Source organism: Anolis carolinensis, unplaced genomic scaffold (genome assembly GCF_035594765.1).
Source record: "Anolis carolinensis isolate JA03-04 unplaced genomic scaffold, rAnoCar3.1.pri scaffold_19, whole genome shotgun sequence".
Classification (NCBI taxonomy): Eukaryota; Metazoa; Chordata; class Lepidosauria; order Squamata; family Dactyloidae; genus Anolis; species Anolis carolinensis.
In genome coordinates, this window is record NW_026943829.1 from 1,957,446 (window position 1) to 1,983,340 (window position 25,895).

General features: G+C 40.0%; 1 protein-coding gene across 1 annotated transcript in view; it reads right to left on the bottom strand.

Moving 5' to 3' along the window:
* Positions 1–207: 207 nt before the first annotated feature.
* LOC134294733 (leucine--tRNA ligase, cytoplasmic-like) overlaps positions 208–25,895 on the bottom strand; it is a 31,809-nt gene continuing 6,121 nt past the window's right edge. Inside the window, exons 3-15 of the mRNA XM_062966370.1 lie at positions 24,662–24,887; positions 23,166–23,253; positions 22,289–22,365; positions 21,031–21,084; positions 19,115–19,255; positions 16,995–17,063; positions 14,946–14,954; positions 12,781–12,866; positions 12,638–12,703; positions 12,468–12,550; positions 11,839–11,977; positions 2,238–2,345; positions 208–345 (exon numbers count right to left, since the gene is read on the bottom strand). Of these exons, the coding sequence (XP_062822440.1) occupies positions 2,300–2,345; positions 11,839–11,977; positions 12,468–12,550; positions 12,638–12,703; positions 12,781–12,866; positions 14,946–14,954; positions 16,995–17,063; positions 19,115–19,255; positions 21,031–21,084; positions 22,289–22,365; positions 23,166–23,253; positions 24,662–24,887 (1,084 nt within the window). The 3' untranslated portion in view covers positions 208–345; positions 2,238–2,299. The remainder of the gene's footprint in view (positions 346–2,237; positions 2,346–11,838; positions 11,978–12,467; positions 12,551–12,637; positions 12,704–12,780; positions 12,867–14,945; positions 14,955–16,994; positions 17,064–19,114; positions 19,256–21,030; positions 21,085–22,288; positions 22,366–23,165; positions 23,254–24,661; positions 24,888–25,895) is intronic.

The following is a 25,895-nucleotide window of genomic DNA, read 5'->3' on the forward strand; positions in this document are numbered from 1 at the left end:
GGACTCAAAGCGGTTTACAACATAGTAGATGGCAAAATTCAATGCCTTACATAAATGCAAAAATACATCACATATCTCAAAATAATATATCTGTGAATTAAAATAATAAAAACTATAAAATATCAGATATAGACAAACATAAAACAGAAATAATAATAGAAATAAAGCATAACTGGGGAAATTACCTTTGCCTGGTATCAAATCCTTCTGGAAGGCTTCCTTTAGACTGCTATTTCCATGTAACAGTCTGTGGTCAGGTAAGATATGTAAATAAGACATACCATAAATGGCTTCAGGTACATATGCAAAGGCTGCTATTTTCTCTCCTGTTGATTTGTTATTAACCTGACCACAGACAGAAAAAATTACTGCAATTTTCTTCAGAACAGCATAGGCCATTTCCACTTGCAGTGAATCTTAAATATTCTAGCTGTTTATAAAATCCGCCAACATATTACTTCCTGAAGGCCATATTCTGCATCTGAGAATACAATGGTTCAGTTCAATCAAAATGCTCAATTTGGGAGCTAGCATGGTCTGTGGCCAAGCTGGCTGGGAGGTTCTTGGAGCTATAGTAAAAAAAGGTTTTCAAGACCTATTGATCTATAGTTGCCTAGATTTACAACAGTGTCTTGGCCTAAGGGCTGCACTTGACTTACCAGTGATTTCAAGCTTCCTGAACTGCCACTGCCAACTTATTTTCCTTGAATATCTTTTTCTGCAACCATCTACCCATCCCTTTGCCTTTCAAAGACTCCTGTTACTGCCTTATGGCTTGTACATTGCTTACCAGGTATGTCTTATTGAACGAACAATCACAGTGACAGCACAGTTGTTTGAAGTAAGGGTAAGACATTTTAGGGCTGTTGTTTTACTCAAGAGTATCATTATCTCCACTAGTGATGCATTCATGTTCCCCACCCAATTTTAGCAAACCTCTTTGCAAAGATGCAAAAGGTTTGGTATTGCTATAGTCTTTAATAAGAGGTGAGCAACAGAACGCTAAGTTAAGCAAATACTGATTTGTTAGGGATTCTGCCTTATTCTAAAATTATGGCTACCTCTGACATTACTATGGGTTAGCACTACAACCAAACTATAATAACTATTACGGTGCAGATCTATCCATGTTTATGCAGAAATCAGCCCAACTATGCTAAACAGTGGGCTTATCGCTACAGCCAGTCAAAATGTTTACAGAGAAAATGATTTTCTATATAACCTTGGTTATAGATATTATATTCAAATCAGAGGACAAGAAGTTGTTGGACACTGGCATTAGGAATTGTCCTTTTGTCTTTTATTTTGTACATACATGTAAAGGGCCCATATTGTAAAAAAGGTTCAAAAATAATGTATAAAGTTTACAAAGGGCATTATATAAAATTCTCATATACAGGCGCCACTGTCCCACAAACCCTTCTGTTCCCTTTCATGCCCAACTTCCCCCTTCACTATCGTTTTCCGAACTAATCATGAAGCAGTAGTTCACAAGTAACTTAATGGAGATTGTGGAAGCAAATGTTACTGCTTTCTTTTACTGCTTTTTTCACAGTTATTTCACAGCTTTTTGGGGTGGGGGTGAAAGTGCGTTGGCCAGGTCGGAACATCTGAGTAAAACTTCTTTTTATAAAATCTCAAGCAAGCAAGATGTATATCTGGATTCTAAAAACATCACATTTTCTCACTGATAGGATGTAGAAACCATCTTTGTTTAATTTAGATGCCAATGGGTGTTGAAAGCTAGTGTGATGAATTCGGATCCTTCTGGCTGGCTTGAGAAAGGTACTTAGGAGATTCTGGGTTTTGCTTTATGGTCGACCAGGTTACCCTTGCAGTATATCCATAAATACACTGACTAACCACAGTTAAGTAAAAATAAACAAATTCTAGTTATTACTAACGGTAGTTTATACCTAATTAAGGTTTGTAATATGCAATACCACATAATAGTTAGTTCAAACTATGACTAAGAGGTATGAATTTGGGCAAAAGATGGACACTAGTGAAGAACATGTCACCTATTGGCATGCCTGATCTTTCAACCATGATGAGGGAATTGGACCACTGAGTTCAAGTCAGCAGTAATTAAAATGGCATTTCATTGATTCAAAATATTCTATTCAGAGGGTTTCCCATTTTACCTAGACCAGATGTTTGTTTCTAATATCTGAAGTTATATTTTAACACCTCTGATTATGAGAAATGTCACTGCAATTTTCAGTGATTGCACTCACCTTCAAAATAAACTCAAAGTAGCATCCAGTGCAGTCTCCTAGCCAATTGGCTTGCATTTCTTTTATTCCATACCACTTAGGGAGATCTGACAAACCATCAAGCATGGACTGCAATCACAACAGAAGAAATTATAGAATCCAAATATAGATGCAACACATTTGTACAAATCTGGCTCTGTAGTCACTTCTCAAATATACCCTCCACAAATAAGGAACACTTCTTTCTAACTCAGAAATTCTCATCTCCCTCCGTTTGGTTTCTTTTCATTTAGAGATAATCCAAATTCTTCTGATTACATAGATGCATGGAGGCGATGGCGTAAGGCAACTCTCCAGATACATTGTGGATCAAAATGCTCACCATGTATAACCACTGTGAGCCATACATCTAGGGGCTGCCAAGCTGGGAAAAACTGATCGTAGAGTTTATATATTAATGTGAAAGGGCACTGGGGTTACTCAATGAGCAGACAACTCTGGCTACCCCCCCCCCCCCAATGCAACCTGTAAGGAGCCCTCTTCCTTCCATTTTATAACTTGTGTGCGACATTAGAGGTTGAGGAAATCCTGGCACAACTTATAATGAATTAAAGATCATAAATATAATTTAAATAAAACTATTATTTTCTGCCTCCATTCCATAACTCATTCATACCTTGGATTTCAGTTCCTAATTACATTTGTCCTCCTTTCTTATTCTGTAAAATGGCAGTGCAATAAAACACTATATAAAATATATTATAGAGTAATATTTATATAAATAAATAATAACAGTATTAACAGAAGAAGCAAGTCTATTGAAGTGAAAACTACATAAGTCTTATGGCATCACTGTTGTTGTTGTGTGCCTTCATGTCCTTTCTGACTTATGGCAACCCTAGTTTTTGTGGCAAAATTTGTTCAGAGGCAATTTGACTTTGCCTTCTGCTGAAGCTGAGAGAATGTGATTTGTTGAAAGTCACTTAGTGGTTTCCATGACTGAGCAGGAATTTGAACCGAGATCTCTTAACACACAAACCACTACATCATGTTGGCTCTATAGCGCCATATAGACTAACATATTCATTGTAACATAATTATCTGTGTATTACAAGTGCACCTCTTATACATGGATTGCTATCCTAAATTACAGGCAAAATGGTGTATGCATGTGTATGTTGGCAAAGGATGATGCATGTATACTTTGCCACTATTTGCTTCCTTTAAATGATAGTACTATGTTAGCTCCTGACTGAGTCCAATAGCAGACCAGACACAGGAAGGAAATTGAGCAAGAAATCTAATTTACAGAAATAAAAAGAAAAAAAAACTCACAAGAAATGCACACAAATTACTAAATAAAATTTGCATTAAATAACCAGAGCCAATATTTAAGACAAGGAAATGAATCCAAAAGGGAAATAAGGATGTAACTAAAGGTTAAAATGTAATTTGGCAAATTTTATGAGCAAATAAACACTAAGCATTACTCACGTAATGTACCATGAGAGCAAAGGAAATTATTTGTATTCAAAAAGGTGGCTGTCAAAGCAATCTGCATCATCAAGAGGCGGAAGAAACCATAACAACTTCTGGAATTTCTTATGAAAATGTGACTTTAAAAAAAACTAGAACATCTGAGCACAGAACTCAGAAACTAGGAAATCTTTCATTAAAGAAAAAGGAATGCATTAAAATGATACCCTAAAATATTAATAGGATGCAAACAAGCCAGTTTATAAACTGGCAGATGCTTGTTTGTTCCTCTTCCCCCTAAACATTAAGAGAGGGAAGAGATGATACTGCTTTAGTAAAAATTTAATGTCTAGTAACTGCAATTCCAAACTCAAATCAGAAAAATAGATATACCACAGCTGTCAAATTCTTTAATATGCATATGTACATTTACAAATATGCATATGTTTGATATATGGAAAAATACAAAACAGTATGATTTCAATTAACAGATGCTTGTTAATCCGCTTAGGTTATGTCACAACAGATAAACTGCAATACCATATAAAATATTCTAATAAATAAATCAAGTGGCATTTATAAGGCTTGCTAAGTCAAACTCATATCAGAGCTTGGAAAAGTTACAGTTTTAACTACAGGTCTGAGAATCTCTCTGCTAGCCTTGACAATGGGAGATGTTGGGAATTATACTCTAAAATAGTACCATTCCAAGGTCTGACTTCTCTATATACCCACTCCATCAGCTGACAGTTGTGAGTCATGAAACAATGAAACTTATATACAAAACACTTATCTGCACAACATCAAAATGTGATTTTAGCCAAGAGGCAGTGCATACTGCTGAGTGCACTGTTGGGAAAAATAAATATCTTCAGGAACTCAGTAGTGCTGGGGACAATCATGAGAAAAGATAGCACTGGGACAAAGTGTGCTTCTTCATGAAGCCAGCTGTCATACAGAAGCCACCTAACTAGGTGGGAGAGAGAAAAAAAATCAATAGTAGACACAGCTAAGTACAGTACAAACAAGTCTCTTGCTGTGCTAGCTATCACAGTGAATTCCAAAGAGGTAACAGATACCTGATCTTGAAGCTGACCTAGCAAAACAAATCCAGAGGAGAAAAGGAATGAATCCATGCCTTCAGGGACTCCAGTCTCATTTCAGCTACCTCTTGCCACAAGGGTCTTATTTTACACAACCCAAATGACTGATAAAATATACTGCTTGCCAGACCAGCATGGCTAAAATTTAACCACCATTCATTCATCACCTAAACTTTCAAGACAATATTTAAAAAACCTCTCAAGTGTTCTCTGAAGTAAAATGAGTTCCAGTTTCTTTTCTCAACTGAAAGCAACTTCAGATTAGATACAGGAGAAAACTGGCTGCAGTTCCAGTCTTAAGTTCCAGTCTTAAAGCAGGACAGCAAGGAAGCAATATAACACTCAAAGAAGGCTATTTATCTAAGAAAGTCAATAGGATGCAACCCAGAAAGATCTGTTAGGAAGGTGACACCAAGAACATAAGAACTCTAAAGCCAGAACTAGTATACAGTATATGTGACCACTGATGAAAGCAGCAATTTTGAATCAATCCCCTAAATAACCTGGCTCCAATTAGGACTTGAAATCTGTACTCTCACTTTACTGTTGTCCTCTACCCAAAGATATTATCCCCCATCTTACATTGCTCACCCCTACTCATCAGACTTATGCACTTTATCCATTAGCCCTATTTTCAAAATGAGTTCTGCCCACCCACCTGCCCATCCATGCCTAGAAATGGACTTTATTACAGGTCCATTGGTGGTGGGTTTGAGATTGTTTTTATTCTATCACAACTGCTATGTTGTTTATAATTGTTGTCTTATTCCATTTTATGATACTGTGTATGTATTTTAATGTGATTATATTCTATGATGTTGACCAGGCTCGTCCTCATGTAAGTCGCTCCGAGTCCCCTTGGGGAGATGGAGGTGGGGTACAAAAATAAAGTTACTGTTGTTGTTGTTGTTATCATCATCATCATCATCATCTGTAAGATGATGCAACAGTATCAAGCATAGAGCTACAAACCTTCATTTGCAGCAGGGCAGATCAATCTCTGTGAATCTGGAGATCAATTTTGCCCCTTCTAGGACGTGCCATGCACTGACACCTCCTTCTAAAATACAGTTTTCCCCCATCTCTCCCCAACCAAAAGTAACTATGTTATATTTCAATACTGTTTTTTAAAAGCTTGCCTCCCTTATTTGATAAGACAATTGTCATGATTGGAGACTCCCCAGGAATGACAATTCTCTTTTTTGTACCTTCAAAAGGTGGAAGGAGTCTAGAAGAGGTCACAAAAACAGATAAAAGGCTACAAGCTGCCCACCTTTAGTCAACACAAAGAGTTGATTAGTCTGATCAGCGAGATATATTTATAATAAATAGGGAGAAGTCAGCAGAGCAACAAGAAAAAGAAAACACATGGCGGAGAAGAGAATCTAGCAACAGATAAGGAAAATCTGAGATCATTTGGAGATAGCAGTCAATAGCACCAGTTGCTAAGAAACAGAGATATGAGGGAATTATGAAGCTAGAAGCACCTAACAAAGTACTGACCTAGATTGAAAACAGATGTGAGATGTTGCAAAGAGAAAGGATTAGCATCCAGAAATGAACATCTCAAATTGTATTTAAGGTTTACGCAGCAAGAGAACCTATATAGATAATTTAAATAATAGAAGTATAATGAAAGAGAAAAAACTGTCAGACATAATAAACTAGTTTCTTATCAAGCAAAACAGCAACAAAGAACTGGAGGAAGGGCACACAGATGGATAGATGGAAGACAGATGACTACAAAGAGGAAATCAAAAAATGTTTATAAAACAGTACATAATACTGTGTAAAACATAAGCAGAAGGGAATGCAATACAGTTGAATATCGTAACTTGTACTATACTGTTGCCTCTCATTTGCAGTTTTGACTTTTTGTGGATTTAATTACACTATGTAACAAAATTTGAAAAAAAATTATGTTCTAGTTTGAAAGTGTTATTTCCTGTTTAATTTTTTTTATTGCGTCAGAAGCAACTTGAGGACATACTGCAAGTCGCTTCTGGTGTGAGAGAATTGGCCATCTACAGAAACGTTGCCCAAGGGATGCCCAGATGTGTTACCATCCTGCTGGGAGGCTTCTCTCATGTCCCTGCAAGCTAGAGCTAACAGACAGGAGCTCACCCTGTCTTGCAGATTCGAACTGTCAACCTTCAGGTCAGCAACCCAACCTTCAGGTCAGCACTTCAGCCGGCACAAGGGTTTAACCCAATGAATCACCGTGGCTCAACTTCCTGTTTATAGAATCATAGAATCATAGAATAGTAGAGTTGGAAGAGACCTCATGGGCCATCCAGTCCAACCCCCTGCCAAGAAGCAGGAAATCGCATTCAAAGCACCCCCGACAGATGGCCATCCAGCCTCTGCTTAAAAGCCTCCAAGGAAGGAGCCTCCACCACGGCCCCGGGGAGAGAGTTCCACTGTCGAACAGCCCTCACTGTGAGGAAGTTCTTCCTGATGTTCAGGTGGAATCTCCTTTCCTGTAGTTTGAAGCCATTGTTCCGTGTCCTAGTCTGCAGGGCAGCAGAAAACAAGCTTGCTCCCTTAATTGTGCACTACTTACTTGGAAAGTAGGTGTTATAATTCAGAAACGTAATTTTTGTGGCAGCCATTTTTAACTTTTCAATATGCCATTTTAGACCTTTTTTTGCAGGCCGCAAAAACACGTTTTTACAGTTTAATAAACTTTTCTCATGTTTTTATGATAGAACCAATTAGGAAAGGACACCTATAACCCAGAGGAAAGAATCGTGTCACATAGTGTTAGTCACAGATTTTATTCTCTCTAGGAATCTCTAGATCCTTCCAATGGTAAGTTTACAGAGTCATGCTGGAAGACCTAGAAATTCTTAGAGAGGTACTTTCAGGTTAAAAAAAAACTAATTCCTTTGCTCACAGATATTTACTTCCATGAAGGATCTTGTACTCCTAACCACAAGGAATGAGAACTATATACAAAATTGGTAAAAGTGAGGTAGCAATAATAGAACATGTCAGTATAGCTATTGAGCAAATAGCTAAAATCAGGTATGGAAAGCTATAATAAAGGATGAAGCTATATAAATATCCAAGTCGGTCAAACATCTTTGTAATAGGATAAACAGGCCAAATATGGCACAGGAACAGCTGGATTTTAACTACAGCCAATTTTTCACTTTTGTGGGGTTTAGGGGTACAGGAGACCTGCAAAAGTTGAAAAAACATACAAATAAACATTATTCCTACCAGGATGACAAACGGCTCTAGACAACAGTGACAGCTATGGCAAGCCCCAGCTGCAGTATATGCAATCTTCATGTTCCCCTTCTGTCTCCTTCTTCCGCTGAGACAGGAGCATGCTCCGCACAGCCAGGCTTCGTGTTACTCTCTCAGCTGAGGAAGGAGACAGAGAATTCTTCCTCCACTAAGAAAGGGGCCATGCTACTCTTCCCTCAGTCAAGAAAGGGTACAAATATTCCTTTCTTTGCCAAGACAGGGACACACCATGTAGCTGGGCTTCCGGTCCCTTTCTTGGCCACGAAAGGAGATGGACACTCCTTCCTCCACTGAGACATGGCACACCCTGTATAGTTGGGCTTCCCACACCCTCTTGGCCAATGAAGGGGATGAGGATTCCTTCTTCTTTTGAGAAACGAACAGATGCACCCAGCAAAGTAATGGAGTGGCACGTGGGCTGAGCAAGGTAAACAGAGTGAGCCAGCCAGTGATAGGAAAATCTGTGTCTTGCGTTCTCAGGCCTCCACTGACCATGCTGAGCTGAGGCTAGCTAGAGGAAAAGGGACTGGCACACTCATGTGGTAGCCTTCTCCAACCTGAGACCTGCTTGGAGCCATGCTGTCTGTTGATAATGGAATTATGTGTGTGCACATATATGCCTTCAAACTGCATGTCAACTTATGGCTGCTCCATAAGGCAAGAGATACTCAGAGATGGTTTTGTCATTGCCTTCTTTGAAATATAGTCTATGGCACTGCTTCTTAAACCAAGGGTCCTGACCCCAAATAGGGTTCCCTTAGCTCAATGTTGGGGGTCACAAAATTTGGCAACAGTAAAAGGCTTCTGAAAGCCACCTAATCACAGAAATCAGCAACAACAAACAGTGTTCACTCTGCAGAAAATGCTTCAGCTGTACTCCACAAAAAGAAAAATCAGCCTGTTTAACAAGCCTTTCAAATGTTGATTCATTATCATTAAATGCTTGATTTTATATCTATTTTATATAGCTATATACCTGGAGTCATGGAAAATTTCTTAGGCAGAAAGGAGTCACAAGTAGAAAAAGTTTTTAAAGTCCTTGTCTACAGCATTTGATATTCAGTGGTGGGATCCCATCCAAATAAAAACCAGAACTGCAGTGATTTAGGATGTTTAGAAACTGGCTGATAAGTTTGACCTTTCACAATGAAATTTTAAAAACATACAATAGTATGTTGAAGTTCATCATGATATCAATGTTTCTTTTCATTTCAAAGAGAACATTGCCCCACCTTCTTCTGGCCAATCCATTAATTGCAAACTGTAGTGGACCATAAATAGGCTAATACTATACTTTGAGTTATTATCAAAAATGACTCATGAGAAAGAGAATTTATATACCGCCCTCTCTCCCCAAAGGGACTCAGGGCGGTTTACAAGCATAAAAACAGAAGCATACATTACAAGCAACACAATACACTCATTATTAAACAAAATTAAAGACCTATACAACTCGTAAAACAGTGAAGACCATAAGAAACAATCACAATAACCAGAAGGAACAAGAATACATAATCAGATGGGTTGACATGGACTGTTATTAGGGATAGATGATCCTTGTTCAGAATGTTTACGGGCCAGGGGTCGGCAGTACACCTGAGAAAATTATTCAAAGACCCACTGAAACCAGGTTTTCAACTCCTTGCGAAAGGACGACAGAGTAGGGGCTTGCCTAATCTCCTTCGGCAGGAGATTCCAGAGCCGGGGGGCCACTACCGAGAAGGCCCGCTCCCTTGTCCTCACCAGTCGTGCTTGGGACGAAGGTGGGAGCGAGAGGAGGGCCTCCCCGGATGATCTCAGGGCCTGCGGCGGTTCATAGGGTAAGATGCGATCACGGAGATAGGCAGGGCCCAAGCCGTATAGGGCTTTATAGGTCAATACCTGAACCTTGAATTGGGCCCGGCAGTTTATCGGAAGCCAGTGGAGCTGCTTTAATAGGGGCATTGTATGCTCCCTATAACCAGCTCTGGTTAGAAACCTGGCTGCTGACCTTTTGAACAAGTTGGAGTTTCCGGACCATCTTCATGGGCAGCCCTACGTAGAGAGCACTGTAGTAATCCAATCTGGATGTAACCAAGGCATGGACCACCATGGCCAAGTCAGACTTCTCGAGGTATGGTCGCAGCTGGTGCACGAGTTTTGATTGTGCAAAGGCGCTCCTGGCCACCTGAGCCTCAAGCGTCAGCGATGAGTCCAGAAGGACCCCCAGATTGCGTACCTGCGTTCTCAGGAGGAGTGCAACCCTGTTGAGCACAGGTTGCCACCCAATACCCCGATTGGTCCCATGATTGACCAGGAGGGCCTCTTTCTTGTCTGGATTAAGCTTCAACTTGTTAGCCCTCATCCAGTTCATCACAGCTGTCAGGCACTGGGGTTTAGGATCTGGGCGGCTTCCTTGGAGTTCGGTGGAAAAGAGTAATAGAGTTGGGTGTCATTTGCGTAGAGATCGCACCGCACCCCAAAACTCTGGATGACCTCACCCAGCAGTTTCATGTAGATGTTAAAAAGCATGGGGGATAGAATGGAACCTTGCATGACCCGACAGGTCAAAGGCCAAGGGTCCGAGCAGGTATCCCCCAGCTTCACCAACTGGGTGTGATCCCTCAGGAAGGAGCGGAGCCACTGCAAAGCAATGCCCCCAAGACCCATTCCTGAGAGCCTCCAGAAGGATACCATGGTCGATGGTATCGAACACCGCTGAAATGTCCAAGAGAACCAGTAGGCATGCACTCCCCCTATCTAGTTCTCTGCGGAGGTCATCCACCAAGGCAACCAAAGCCATCTCAGTCCCATGACCAGGCCTGAAACCAGACTGTGACAAATCTAGATAAATGGTCTCAAACAAGAATTCCTGGAGCTGGGAGGCGATCACCCTCTCCAAGACCTTGCCCAAAAATGGGAGGTTGGAGATTGGTCGGTATTTGTTTAATAGAGACGAATCCAAATTTGCCTTCTTCAATATAGGCTTTACAATTGGTTTGTTGAGGCAGGATGGTAGATGCCCTTGTTGAAGAGAGGCATTGATGATTCTCGTGAACCAATCAGCCAACCCCCCACTGACCAATTTGATAAGCCAAGTTGGGCAAGGGTCCAAGACACAAGTGGTCGACCTCACGCACCAAGAACCTTGTCAACGTCATCAGGCTGAACAAGTCGAAACGAATCCAAGAAGACCTGACAGACAGGTGCCTTGGTTACATCCTCTGGTACTGCATTAACATCGGCATCTAAGTCGGAGCGCATTCGAGTGACTTTATCTGCAAAGTGATGTGCGAACACACCACATCGGGTTGTCAGGTGATCAGGGGGGCCCTCCCCCTCAAGGGGATGGAGAAACTCCCTGACCACCCGAAACAACTCTCCAGGTCGAGAAGGACTTTCTGGCTGCACGCATTGCCGCGGAGTAGGCCTTAAGAGAGGCTCTAGCCCGTGGATGCTCTTTGAATCCTCCGCCAGCGGCTCTCTAGGCCCCGCCTTGTTTACAAGACAGCTGATGGTGACTACTAATTTATTTATGGCAGATGAAAGGGGGGGACGCAATAAACCATCTGCCCCAATTCTCAATCACTTTATTCACTTCCTGGGAAATCAAAAGTACACGTAACAGTAAAAAATAAGGGCTAATTCTGATGACTATCTTTTCCAGAAAGTGGTTAGATTTACAGGTGTCCTGAAAAGTGTCTATTAACAGAGATCCAACATATGTGAAGATCTGCATCCACTATGCTAACTAAATCAACAGAAAGTGGTTACAATGATGATAAGAATTCCTTCCCCTTCCTTCTTACCTGATCCTCATTGGAGACTCTCCTTGTCCACGGAGATTGCCCCCTTGTAGGAGATGAGCCACTGTATAGAAGGCCATGTAGATAGTTGAATCAGAGAGAGATTCTATCAGCCACTGCTCATCCCAAGGCAAACGAGTACCTAGAAGATGACAAAGTATGTTAATTGTGAATTAGCAGTCTAGGTTTCTAGGCTAACCAAGGTGGGGACATGGGTGGGGAAATTAAAACAGCAATTATTGGGATGATAGTTATTGAATGCCTTAGTTATCAGTAATAAGTATAATACTTTCTACATTTCAGATTAAGATGGTTCACCAGGCATCATCTGAAAATCACTATGTTGGAAGGTGAGGCTGCTCTGAAGGGAAACCTGAAAGGAACATGATTGGTTTCTACAGGAAGTTGAACTAATAATGTCCTGATCAGTAATGAATCTGCACTTCCATTTAAGAGCTGGGAATCTATAGATGAAAAACTGAGCAACATCATGATCTGACATCATATGGCTCACTTTGCTGCATCCATTGTCTTACTATATGTCATTATACAGTATATTGCAGATTTTTTAAAAACGAAATGAGTCATATCAAACAGTAGTACTCCTGAACAACATTGCATGCTCTTCCTACCTAATCCATATGTTCTTGAACATGCATGTTCCTGCAGCCAGTCTAGAGTAGCTTCAAAATTTCTTCTTGTCTCTTCACAAAATCTGAAAAGAAAAGAGCATTCATCTTTACTGTGTCCCCTGGCTCTATTTTAATCCATGGTTTTTCTGTTCTTGCTCCCCATAACTTACATTTCAAGATTTTTCAGGCATTCATGAGTCTGTTTCTTCCATGTTTCTTCACCATAATCCAAGTACCTAAAGTCAGGGGAAAACAGTTACAGCAAAGTGGGAAACATGCAACTAACGTAGCTGTATGTTGATTCCCAACTCACCATTGATCACAAAGAGCCACCACACACTCATCGGCAGATCTTGACATGACTTGTTTTTCTGGCTCCATATAGATCATAGCTTCACCCTAGAAGGAAGAGGATTACAAAGGTGAGACAACAAAAATATGTTTTACAGAATAAACAAGTGGCTTTAGCCAAGCAAATACACTCAATTCCATTTAACTAATAAGCTTCTTCAGGTGCTACCTTGAGGTTATCATGAGAGGTCAACTGAGGAATTACAGGAAATTTCAAATTTCCCCCTCTATGGCCCCTTCTACACTGCCACATAATCCAGATAATCAAATCAGATAAACTAGATTATCTGCTTTGAACTCGATTATATGAGTCTACACTACCATATAATCCACTTCAAAGCAGATAATCTACATTTAATATGGCAGCATAGAAGGGACCTAAGAGTAAAGAGTAACATCCACATCCAGAGGGGAAGGCTTCCAATATCAAGCTTCCATGAGGATTCAGTCAGTGTTTTCCTGACCTCAGGGGACAGAAAAAAAAGAAGAAAAAAAAGAGGTTGAGGGGAATTCTGTGCTGGCTATGGATCAAGAATATCTAGAGCCCTCCCATGTTCTTGGCACATGGACAGAGAGAAACAGGTTAAGCATAGGCATAAAAAGGTAAAGGTTTCCCCCTGACATTAAGTCTAAGTCGTGTCCGACTCTGGGGGTTGGTGCTTATCTCCTAAGCTGAAGAGCCAGCGTTGTCTGTAGACAACTCCAAGATCATGTGGTTGGCATGACTACATGGAACACTGTTATCTTCCCGCTGGAGCGATACCTATCGATCTACTCACACTTGCATGTTTTCGAACTGCTAGGTTGGCAGAAGCTGGGGTTAACAGCAGGAGCTCACTCTGCTCCCTGGATTCAAACCACTGACCTTTTGGTCAGTAAGTTGAGCAGCTCAGAGGTTTAACCCGCTGTGCCAGTGAGGGCCCCTAAGCATGGGCATAGATAATCTGACTTGATAAAGCAAACTTGATTTGGTTTTGAATAAGGCTATTCATCTGACTTCAAATATCTTCCCATCCACTACCCATCGCCCTAAAGGGATGCTTTTTAGGATTTCAAAATTGTGTCATTGAATTCTGTTAGTATATGAGGTAGGACTAGGTTTCTAAATCTCAGTTCAAACAAAAAGAAACAGTGAGCTAGGACCCAGCCCATGCTGGAAACAAATCTAATTCACTGGGTGGAAGCACGTGAAAGTTTCTCTACTATATTTTCAGCAGACCTACAGATAGCAAAGATCAATTATTCTAAAAGTGAAAGCGGCTAACCCTCACAAAATGGACTTATTAACATTTATACCTTCTACAACTGTATTAGGGAAGTCAGAGGTGGCCCTCTACTACAATTTCTACAATACCTCACTTCTAACAATACTGAGAGGGAATAATGGGAGTTGTCAGGCAAAATTATGAACAGCCAAACTTTTCATATGCTCCTGGTGTAAGTGCTATGTGTAGTGTGCACTGACAGAGCAAAAGAGACCCCAGACCTTTACAGTTCATGTCACCTAAACTGTTAGTACACTTGACCACCTCTATTAATAATGGTATTCATTAAAAGGAAATGGGGTGAACTGCATGGTTCCTCATACATTCCACTTCTACCATGTACCACCCCAGGACCAAGCATGGAAGCAAGTATAACCTGTAGGGATGGCAACAGGACAGAGAGTTTGATCTTTTATTGGGCTTAGCTCCAGGTGCAATAGGACAGATGCTGCGAAAGCTAAGACTTCAGACTAGACCACATGTGAATCAGGATGTGGCTTGGATGCCTCCACCAGACTAAACCAGAAGGGATCATAACTTTCCACTCTCTGTTCATTGAGGAGGAATCTAATCATGGGATATGTACAAGCTAACCTAAATTAAGAGGATGTGTGGTGAAAAACTGGCAGAAAAACGGAAGAAGTGGCAGTAGTGCTCTTCTGCAAAAGCCCGCCTCCACAGGTGCAAAAGATTCTCATCTGCAATATCTGATGGCATTATCAGGAACAGTCTAGGCGGTATGTATTTCTGAAAGAGGCATGTCAGTGAAGAAGGCTGTGAATAAGTGATTGATAAAGTTAACTAGATAAGCATTGGTTCTTCGCGCCATAACAGGAGACATGTAGACCTCAACCACCTCGACTACATCCAGCTGGGCCAAATAAATCCAGAGGAGTAGGAAGACAAAATAAATTGATGTAAAGATATTAGGGCCTGTGAAATCAAGTGTTATTGTCAATATAAAGAAAGGATTGGTATTGTAGAATACTGAAGGCATGAAAGAAAATGTAGAAACAAAGATTAGGATCATGCTGTCCACATTTACGACTATGTTCAATTATGATACGATTCTGGGTGATGCAGTAGCCACAAGGAAGTCCACCAGAACGAAGGGTATTCTTAGAGAAATAGACTATAGTACACATGTAGTCTTTGAAATCCCCCCAAGTTTTCAGATTCTTTAAAAGTAATAAGATCTAGGAGATTTATTAAACAAAACAACCCGCTCAAAACTAACTGCATATTGACTGCCTTGCTAAAGCACACAGACCCTGTAAAAAAAAATCTGGTTTCTTTTTTCCAGGCATTATTCATTTTCTATTTCAATTCAGGCCCATTTTCAGCTGATTTGGGGGGTGGGAGCTGGCATGTTTCTAAGATGTGTATGAAAGTTAGGGGAGCAAAATGAAGTGTGTGGGGACGTTCGTATGCCATGTTTTGAAAACATGTGGTAGGGTCATATTAGGATCACCATAAGTGGGAAATGAATAGAAGGCACACAACTCACACACAACATATTTGTCCTTTTACCAAACATCCATAGGTAGATGATAAGTAGAAAGAATAGAGCAGTTTTGTTGTTTTTGTAGAATTTGTTGGTGGGAGATACTTCACTGCTGGATGCCTCCTTCATAACAAAGAATCAGTCTTCTCAGTATTTCAGTTGCCCTCTTGTGAGTAAAATGTGTAAGTGCATCAGTTCAACCATCATACTGTACATTAAGAATTCAGAACTGACAAATTCTGGAAACTATAATGATATTTTACTTTCAAAATCTTTAAAGCAGTGGTTCTCAACCTGTAAGTCCCCGGGTGTTTTGGCCTACAACTCCCAGAAATCCCAACCAGTTTATCAGCTGTTACAATTTCTGGGAGTTGAGGACCAAAATATCTGGGGATCCACAGGTTGAGAACCACTGCTTTAAAGACTGAAATCTCACCACAAACTATTGCAGTGGTGCTACATTCCTTTTTCCAATGATCCTAAAAAGAGACTTTCAAGATTACAGGGCTTTTAGGGTCCAGGAATATATGTTGAAAATATGAAAAACAATAAGGAATTATTTATCATATGTAGTAGACATGTGACAAAGCTAAAAAATATTGGAAGTACAGTAGATAAAATTGGTGATGCAAGATATTATTAAGACTACAAAACAGTTTAAACAAGAGTTGTTTTTATAGAGATGGCCAAATTCTCAGATCAAGAACTTGAACCAAAATAATTTACACTATATAGCTTTGACAGCAATATTGTTGGGTGTTCAGAAATTGAAAAATGGGGAAATACCAATAAAAGAAAATAGGATATTGAAGTTGGAATGGCAGAAATGGACAAACTATCCACTTTGATTAGATATAAGTCTTTGGATAATTATTTCCTTTGTACTTGGGGCTGGGGAGGAAAGATTGGGAACAATTTTTATCTCATACACAAAAGAAGAGAAGACAACACTTGTGGGTTTTGAATACTGAGCTGATATTTTTATATGAATGAGTATTAGGCAGATGTTTAAATATCAGTTAAGAAATGAAGTGGGTGTTATGTTTATTTTTATTGGTGACTTGGAGTATGGAAAGCCCATTTTTAAACACTTGTTTCTGTGGATGGGGGTGGTGAGAAAGATTAGTGTTTGCTTTGTTGCTGTCAGTGTTGTATTCAGTTCTATTTGTTATTTGTCTTGTGTGTATTTGTCCTGTTTGATAGGCTAAGTGTAATAAGTTGTAGGGTTTTTTGCAACAAAACCAAAGCACTTGATTTAGTATGGCTTTGATTCTTGTGGCTGTGGTTCTGTCCCAAGAAATCAAGCAGTACTCTGTAAAAAAAAAAACAAGCCAACAAAATAGTGTTGTGGAAGTCACTACATCATATTTTTAAAAAGCAGTACAAACCACTACACATATTATCTACCATCTTCTTCTGAATAATCTTCTTTACATCTTGAATCTTCTGGCCCTTGAATTCAGCCACAAGCATTATCTGAAAAGTGGTAATTCCAGAGGTTACAATTTGTTTAGGATATTTTGTAGCTTTGTAGGTAGGCCACCTTACTCCCTTTTATTGCTAAAAGATGGCTTCATATGTTCATATACAGTATACCTTCACAAAAATCCAATAATCCAGTGTCTTCTTAGTTCTCCCCATTATATCTCCTGTCCTCAAAAGATCTCAAACCACAGCAAGCACATCAAGACTCTTCTTCACTTTGAAGATCCCTCCCAAAAATGATTCAATCCACCCCCAGTCCCAGTCCGTCCCTAGAAGCTAGAATAAATCTTTTCCCCAAAACATAGTATTCACAACCTCTGGCTTGCTTTCCTAGCTCCTTCTACAATTACTGTCTTCTTCAATCCACATTCTCTCTTTAGAATGCCCAACCATGGACATCTCAGTTTTCTCTGGAAAGGGAATCTTTCTCAGCAAACAAATGCAGATGCCATTATTTCCCAAAATTCAGGTTCCTTTTGGGTGTAATTTAAGACAGCCAAGTAATTTCTCTCATATGAAGTGTTATTTATTAGTAAAAGGAGAATGCAGACGTGAAGGTGATTACCAAATATTACAAAAGACCATATTACATTTGCTAAGGGCACATTTTGGGCGAGACAAAAAACAATGCCTGCCATGTTACAGGGTTCCAAATAATAAATTAAAGCAATCCCCTGATCATATCCCAGATAAACATTTGCCGATTCACACCTTGGATTGGCAAATTGGATCAACGTTCCCTACGCCAAGGATGAACAGCTGGGAAAGCCCAGGGGTAGCTATATAGACCCTCCCAGAAACCTTAGTGAGCTGCACCTCCCACTGGGAGGTGTAGGGAGGCATTTTGCCATGCTTTTAGGTCCCAGGACATGTCAGGCCAGGCTAGACTGAACAACATTAAGTAAATGGAAGCCATTCTCCTATCTCTTCTTGTTTCAAAGAAAGGCCTCTCCTGCAACATTTGCTGTGGGGGGGGGGGGAGGAGTGTAATGGAAATGCCCTATCTGAGGGGAAAACATTGACCTCCAGGGAACTATAAAGGGAACTATATATACAGACTGTTGGCCACATGCAGCCCACCAGCCACACTTTGCCCAATCCTAAAGGTAAAGGCTTTCCTCTGACATTAAGTCTAGTTGTGTCCAACTCTGGGGGTTGGTGCTCATCTCCATTTCTAAGCCGAAGAGCCAGCATTGTCCATAGACACCTCCTAGGTCATGTGGCAGCATGACTGCATGGAGCACCGTTACCTTCCTGTCAAAGCAGTGCCTATTGATCTGCTCACATCTGCATGTTATTGAACTGCTAGGTTGGCAGAAGTTGAGGCTAACAGCAAGAGCTCACTCCGCTCCCCGGATTCGAACTGCCGACCTTTTAGTCAGCAAGTTCAGCAGCTCAGCTGTTTAACAGGGTGCACCACTGGGGACTCCTACCAGACTAACCTAGTCTGGAAGATCTGGTGGCATGGACACTCAACTTGAAACGGCCATGCACACTAACCTCCTCCAGTTCAGGAAGGGAAGAGAAGAAGACAAATATAGTAAATACAATAAAGCATGGAGCAGTTCCCTGGTTTAATGATCCTATAAGGATCCTAATGAACCACTTCCTCTCTGCTATTATTGTGCCTTTAACCTCTTGTTGGCACTTAATCAGTTGCCTGCCCATTTTATTATAATGCCTGGCTAAAAAGTGTCATATTGTGGTTAAATGTTGGACTACAACTCTGGAAAGAATCGCACAAATCCCCACTTGGCAATGGAATACCACTGAGTAACCCTGGGTTGATATATTCCCAAATTACCAGAGAAAGAACAACAGAGAACAAAGTGCACTATTCTATAAAGACCTTCTGAACAAACCTGACATTTAATAGAGCACGTCATATACTAAAGAATGAGAAGGAAGAGACTAAGATCAAGTAAGCAACCAAACAAACAAGTAAAGCCTTGAAACAGTCCATATGTGCAAATGCAAAATGCAACAAAGGAGAAAAGTGCAAGAGTGAACTCCTCTATGTCCCTTGTGAAAACCTTACTTACACCCTCATAAAATCCTTTTAGGTATAGTCTTTCCTTGGCTTCGACTAGTTTCTCTCTGTCATTTTGACTCTGGATTTTCAGCTCATCACAGATCATTGGAGCAGAAAGTTGGCCATAGCCAGGGATCTCAATGACAGGCACCTGGGAACATACAAAAGCATAGTAAAGCAGTCATTCTCAGTCATGCAAGTGAATCAAGAGTTTTATGGAGAATTCTGTGTTGACCCTTGTAGCCTTCAAATAAATCTGTACTTGATGGTTTATCAACAGTACATTATCTTGCTTACAGTCCTGTGGCCTGAAGCTATAAATGAAGGGGATAAATGAAACCAATTTTAATTCCACTCCAGTGAATAATTGTATTAGATCTATAGTGCATAAAAATGTGAATATTAGATGTGTATGTGTATGTGTAAAACTAGAATACAGGCATTTTGTTAACCCAAATGCAGGGTTATTTCCTAACCAAGTTAGTCTTTGGTGATAAAAATTGTTGGAAGAATCAATATCTTATATAACAATCACTAAGGCACGTTTCAGAAATTACTCAAGAGTAACACTCGTTGTTAATCTTGCATCATGAAATATTGCTGACCCTAATCCTGCACCATACAAGGAAAAAGAGAAGACCGAATGAAAACAGAGTCTCAGATCATACAGACAGATATGACTTTCAAATGGGATTGCTCAGCAGATTTTTAAGAACAACTAGTACTGACTTTCTCTTTAGTCCTCTGGATGGACTAACAGATATAATTTTTGGGATCTGAAACAATTTGTAAATGTCGTCTAACTGTGTTAAGGTTGAACAGCCTTTATCTGCTCAAAAGTTGGAAGAAGACACCAACATTTCAGTGAAGCAACAATCCTTGCCATAAAGCTACTTTTCGTATAGACTCTTTCCAAATTACAAAATGAAGCAATTGCCAACCTATAAAATTAGAGTCCTTCAAGACAGCATATCCGCAACAAGCTGGAAGATCAAGCAGAGCACACAAGAGGCTTAGGGGATGTACTTTCAACACCAAATAAACCTAAAATGCCAAATTTAAAATACTCTGCTTTCTTGTGCACTTATTGCTCAGTCCTTCAGAATTACTGATCTGGTAAAATGTGAATCACAGGCAACAACTACATGTTGTACCAGCAGATGCTTCTTCCCAAATTTTTGGGGCCCATTTCTGATTTCCCTAGCCAGATCTTCTTGGCTAGTATATAAATCTGTCCTCCCTTAGGCTAGAGCTGTGAGATTTATACTCCTCCTGGTGTTTTATAACTCCGATTTCCACCAGTTTCAACCAGTCTAGCTAAAAGATCCCTTGAGTATTAGTTCACCAACACACTAGAGGGCTGCAAGTTCCCTACCCTAGCTCTTCAAAGAACAGCCCCTAAAACAAACCAGATTAGTCACGTAAAACACTGCTTCTTAAACAGTGGATCTAATCGCAGATGGGGTCCCCTTAACTCAATATTAGGGTCACGAAAAATTTGTGAAGTTTTCTGAATGCCACCTATTTACACAAATTTGTTAGCAACAACGTGCAGTGCTTACAATGGGCTCTGCAAAAATGCTTCAGCTATACTCCACAAAAAGGAAAATCAGCCTGTTTAGCAAACCTTGCAAATGCTGATTTGTTATCAGCCAATATTTGATTTTCATACCTATTTCATATGCCTATATACATGGGGACACAAAAAAATTTCTCAGATGGAAAGGGGTTGCGAATGGAAAAGGTTTATGAAGCGCTGATCTAAACTATGATTATTGTGGGAGGGGGATAAATGAATGCCATGCTGGTTTGTCTACATAGAATGTAAAGATTATGTGCACAAAGGATTTAACACGAAAATATACATCTACTATTAGAGATAATGTTGATAACCATTCAACAAAAATCATTGTCTGCTGCACTTACTGGTTCAAATGGGAGGACCATGTCATCTTTAATGCCATACTTTGCTCGGAAGGGCTATGAAGAAATTAGAAATCAAATGTAAAAATCAAATTTACAACAATCTAATATAAAGTGGGCTTTTGTTAAGGTAACCAATTGATGTTTTCATCAACAAAAAGAAGCCCAATAAACTGTAGAACAGCTGCATTTTTAAAAAGCCTACAGATAATAACATACCATTATTCAGAGGGGAGAAATCACTCTTCTGTTCCAAGCATGAAAACTGTGTGACTCATGGACTACATGAAGCCTTTAGAACATTCCCCCTCCCCCCAAAACTGGCTATTCCGATTTCTTTCAGGTTACATCATCCAAACATTTTTTGAAATTAAAAAAAAACTTCCAAAAACAAAAATGGGCTGTGGCGCAGGCTGGAGAGCAGCTGCAATGAATCACTGCAATGAATCACTCTGACCAGGAGGTCATGAGTTCGAGGCCCGCTCGGAGCCATGTTGTTCTTGTCTTTGGTCTATGTTAAAAGGCATTGAATGTTTGCCTATATGTGTAATGTGAGTCCCCTGAGTCCCCTTCGGGGTGAGAAAGGCGGAATATAAATGCTGTAAATAAATAAAGATATCCCAATGACTAAAATGTTAACAGGGTTAATGCTCTGAAGGATGGAAAGCCCTACTAGCCTGCTAAACTGTATGTTCAAGAAACACCCACAATTTTTCAGCTGAAAAAACACTGTGCACACTATTTTCATTATTAGCTAATTAGCTAAGACAACAATGAATATATTTGCCACAATCAAGCTAAAGCATACTTTTTTGTTGTACTACATGTAGGTTCAGGATTCAGTCTAGCCCATATTGTATACCTGCTCAAGAGATGGGATTCTGTTGACAGAAGATGCATTCAACCTTCAGACTATTAAAATAACATTTTACTCATGGTGTATTAACATTGGACACCCCAGATCCAGTGGTTTGGTAACTGTAATTTCCATCAACTACAGATTATCATATACATAAAATGGGGGTGATGTAAATAAGGATGTGCTGAAGTATCAACACAATAGTTGGTGCCATTTAATAATACAGGATGCCATCATCCGCTTTCTTTTTTTGCCTCCATTGATAGTTCTGGAACTGAAACCCCACAGAGCCAGAGGGCTTATTGTATTTTTAAAATGTTTGTGCTGGTATCTCTAAAATCTGTATGACTCACTCACCAGCTTCTCGAAAATCAAGACCTTTTCAGGTTTAAAGAGGCTCACCTGTTTCTTTTTTAAGTCTCTCAGGGCTGCAATGTCATCTGGAGAATCAGATGGGACACTTGTAACCACACCGGTGCCTTACAAGAAATATTGACAAAACATAGGTTTTATCCAATTTTCTGTTAGAGCAACACACACATAAAAGAACAATTGCATTTTGAAGCAAATATCACTGGCTAATATTTATTTCTATAGAGCTTAATACATGTTTGAAATAGAAATGGAAAGAGAAAACCAGCCACAATTTTAAGTAGACCAGGAGGGCTAAGAATATTGTATCTTTCACTCACATCTTAGTTTTCACAACTTAATACAGCTCTTATTTTAAGTTTGTTCTGAAGCAATGATATGTCTACAACAATTGCAATTAGTGTCTCAGCAGTTTTGGTGGCTGAAAATCTGGGAAGATGTAAAGAGCTATGTACAAGAGTGTGCCATGTGTGCAAGGGCTAAACAGCTGATTGGGAAACCAAGGGGATTACTGCAACCAGTAGCCAACCCTTCTAGATCCTGGAAACACATTGCAATCGACTTCATTGTGGAGTTACCTGATAGCAAAGGGTTCACTACTATCTGGACTATTATGGACTTGTTCTCTAAACAGTCTCACTTTGTGCCACTGAAAAAAGATTCCAAGCATACAGTTGGTGAAGATGTTAATACAACATGCCTATTGCCTTCATGGGTGCCCCAAGAGGACAATATCGGACTGGGGTTCACAGTTCACCGCAAAGTACTGGAAGAATGTTGTTACAAGAATGGCAATACAGAAAGGTGCTTGCAAAACATATCACTTTGATGCTCATTAGTTCAGTAAAAAGTAACCCAACTAACGCAAAACCTGAAAATAATATAGATGAAGATCTAGCAACCTCACCTTTGTCTTCCTTAATAGTCAACATAGGAAGGGTATAGATGACTTTGTAGGATGTTAGAGGAGCAGAAAGTGGAGCCCCAAGAATGTCCTACACAAGAGAGAAGCAGAATTGAAACAGGTTAAGATTAAATGATTACTTGTAGTTGAAGCAGAAACAAGTAAATGTATACTATATATCAGGCACGGGCAAACTTTTTTGGGATGCTGCCCTGCGGGGCAGGGCAGTGCAGTGGGCAGCGGGGAGGGGGAGGCTGAGGGCAGTTGCCATGGGGGGGGGGAGAGACCAGGGGGATTGTTGTGGAGGACAGTTCTCCTCTTAGCCTAGGGACACTGCGGCCTGCTGCAGCCCCAGACTCAAAGGGGAAAGAGACATGCAGTTGGCAAGTTCCAGAAGGCTCTCACCAGTCACAGCTCTCCTGCGACCTGCTGTAGTCCCAGACTCCAAGAAGGATACACATGGCTGGCAAGAGCTCCGGAGGGCAGCCCCTTGAGCCCTTTCCTCCAGCCCTCATCTGCCTCGGCCCTCTTCTCAGCATGTGGATGCAGTGGACTGCCGTGGGCCCAGACTGAGAGGAGACACGTGGCTCAGGAGAACTCTCACCAGTCACGTGTCTCTGCCTCGGCCCTCCTCTCAGCCTGGAGATATAGCAGGATGCCTCATACACATGCTGAGAGGGGGGTCAAGGCAAAGGAGGGTCAAAGGAAGGAGCCCAAGGCCATGGTTTGCCCATGTCTGCTATATATTATTAGATAACATGGGCATGATACACTGATTTTGCATAGTGTTTCATGTTGTATGTATATGTGATATTATTTATTCCACATACTGTGTAATGTAAGCCATTTATAAATACTTGTAATTAAGATATAATGAGGGTAGTATAAAAACTTAGATCACAAGACATAAAATGTACATATCAAATAGGAGTTACACACTTCTCATTGCTCCCAGGTGGATTCTCACAAAATGTATTGCAATGGGATGGACTATCCAGTTACAAAAGATCCGTCAGGCATAGGAGCAGGAAGTGGCACAAAGACTGGGAAAGGAGGGAAAGGAAATGTCCTAGTGCTTTCCATATCAGCTCTAGGTTCAACTTTTTCTATTCACAAAGGTTTAATTGATTCTTCTTTTCACAGAAAAGGTCAGAGGCAGCAGGAAAAACACCCACAGATCAGACCAGATTATAATGCAGCCACAAGGGCAAAGTGAAGCATTAAATGGTGAATTTCTCTCCCTAAACATTTTTTGCAAAATGTTATGTTTCAGCATAGGAATTTGTCCTTTAACACAATATATTTTAACAACCCATATACCATGTTTCAAGGTGAATACTGTGATACCATGATATGAGGCAGAGACCATGGGAATTAAATTTCAAGGTGAAGGTGAGAAATGACACACAGCATTCCTTTGTAAACATTCTTCAGCACTCTCTTCCCAATCCATGGACACAACCCCCAGCCCTTTAAATCACTTTGGTCATGATGCTCACCTCTCCCATCAGTTCCTTCACAACAGGCACTACTCCATTTATCTTTGTAAAGCCTTGATAGGACATATTCCTGGCAGCTCTCTGCGTGCAAATAAAAATATCCCCATTCAGGGTCTCAAAACCAATATACTTCATGTCAGGGCGAACCCAACAATTAGTTTGCCCAAACATGGTCTCTGGTCTGAGAGTTGCAGCTACCAAAAAAATATTCTTTCCCTTAAGGCCACTGCAAAAGAAAGGAAAGGGAGTTCAGGAAAATAGTTTAGAAAAAAACACAATGCTCAAAGAACAAAATCCAGCATTTTACAAAAAACAAATTCTATAATCTAGTGCCAATATCTATATATATAAAAGAGTGATGGCATCAGGGCAGCGGACAAAACAACAAAAGTAAACACCCCACAACCTCGAAAATTGACATCACAACCCCTCATCCATGCCTCTAGGTTGATACAACAAAAAGAAAAGAAAAATAAAGTCCTAATTAGAGGGAGAGGAATAATAGTTTTTATCCAATTGCTGCCAGTTACAAGGCTAAGCTCCACCCACTTGGTCTCCTAGCAACCCACTCAGCCCAGTGTTAATAAAATAATGATAAAAAAATACAAATAAGACAATAAAAAATTATAAAAAACACTAAAATAATTAATACAATAAAATACTATAACAAAATGACTAAAAATAATACAACAAAATAATAAAATATAATAAATAAAAAAGATAAGTGACAATAAAATTAATTTAAAAAAATACAAATAACGTCAAATAAAAATTCCACAACAAGTTTTAACCGATACCACCACCACTTTGCCACAGCAACGCGTGGCCGGGCACAGCTAGTCCCTTTATATGTGTCATTACCTATGAAGCAAGCATTCTTAAATTTGTTTCAATTAATCTAGGAACGCAACTAAGATATACTAATTTATATTCAGATTAATACCAAGAAGCAGTAATCTAGTTGGTTCCATCCACAACAATCTGGTCCATTTTTCTCCTCAACTAACATAACTTCTGTGAATACACATATACAAATATCCCCCACTTATTCAACACATTAAGGATCACAGCACAGTCGAAAAGTGGAAATGGTTGATAAACAGAATCTAGTTCTTTTTTAAGTTTGCAAATGCAATTCGGTACACAAGATGGTGCTGAGTCAACTAAAAGAATAAAGATGGTGCTGAGTCAACTAAAAGGATTGGGAAGGCACCTGAGGTGGGAAAAACAGTGT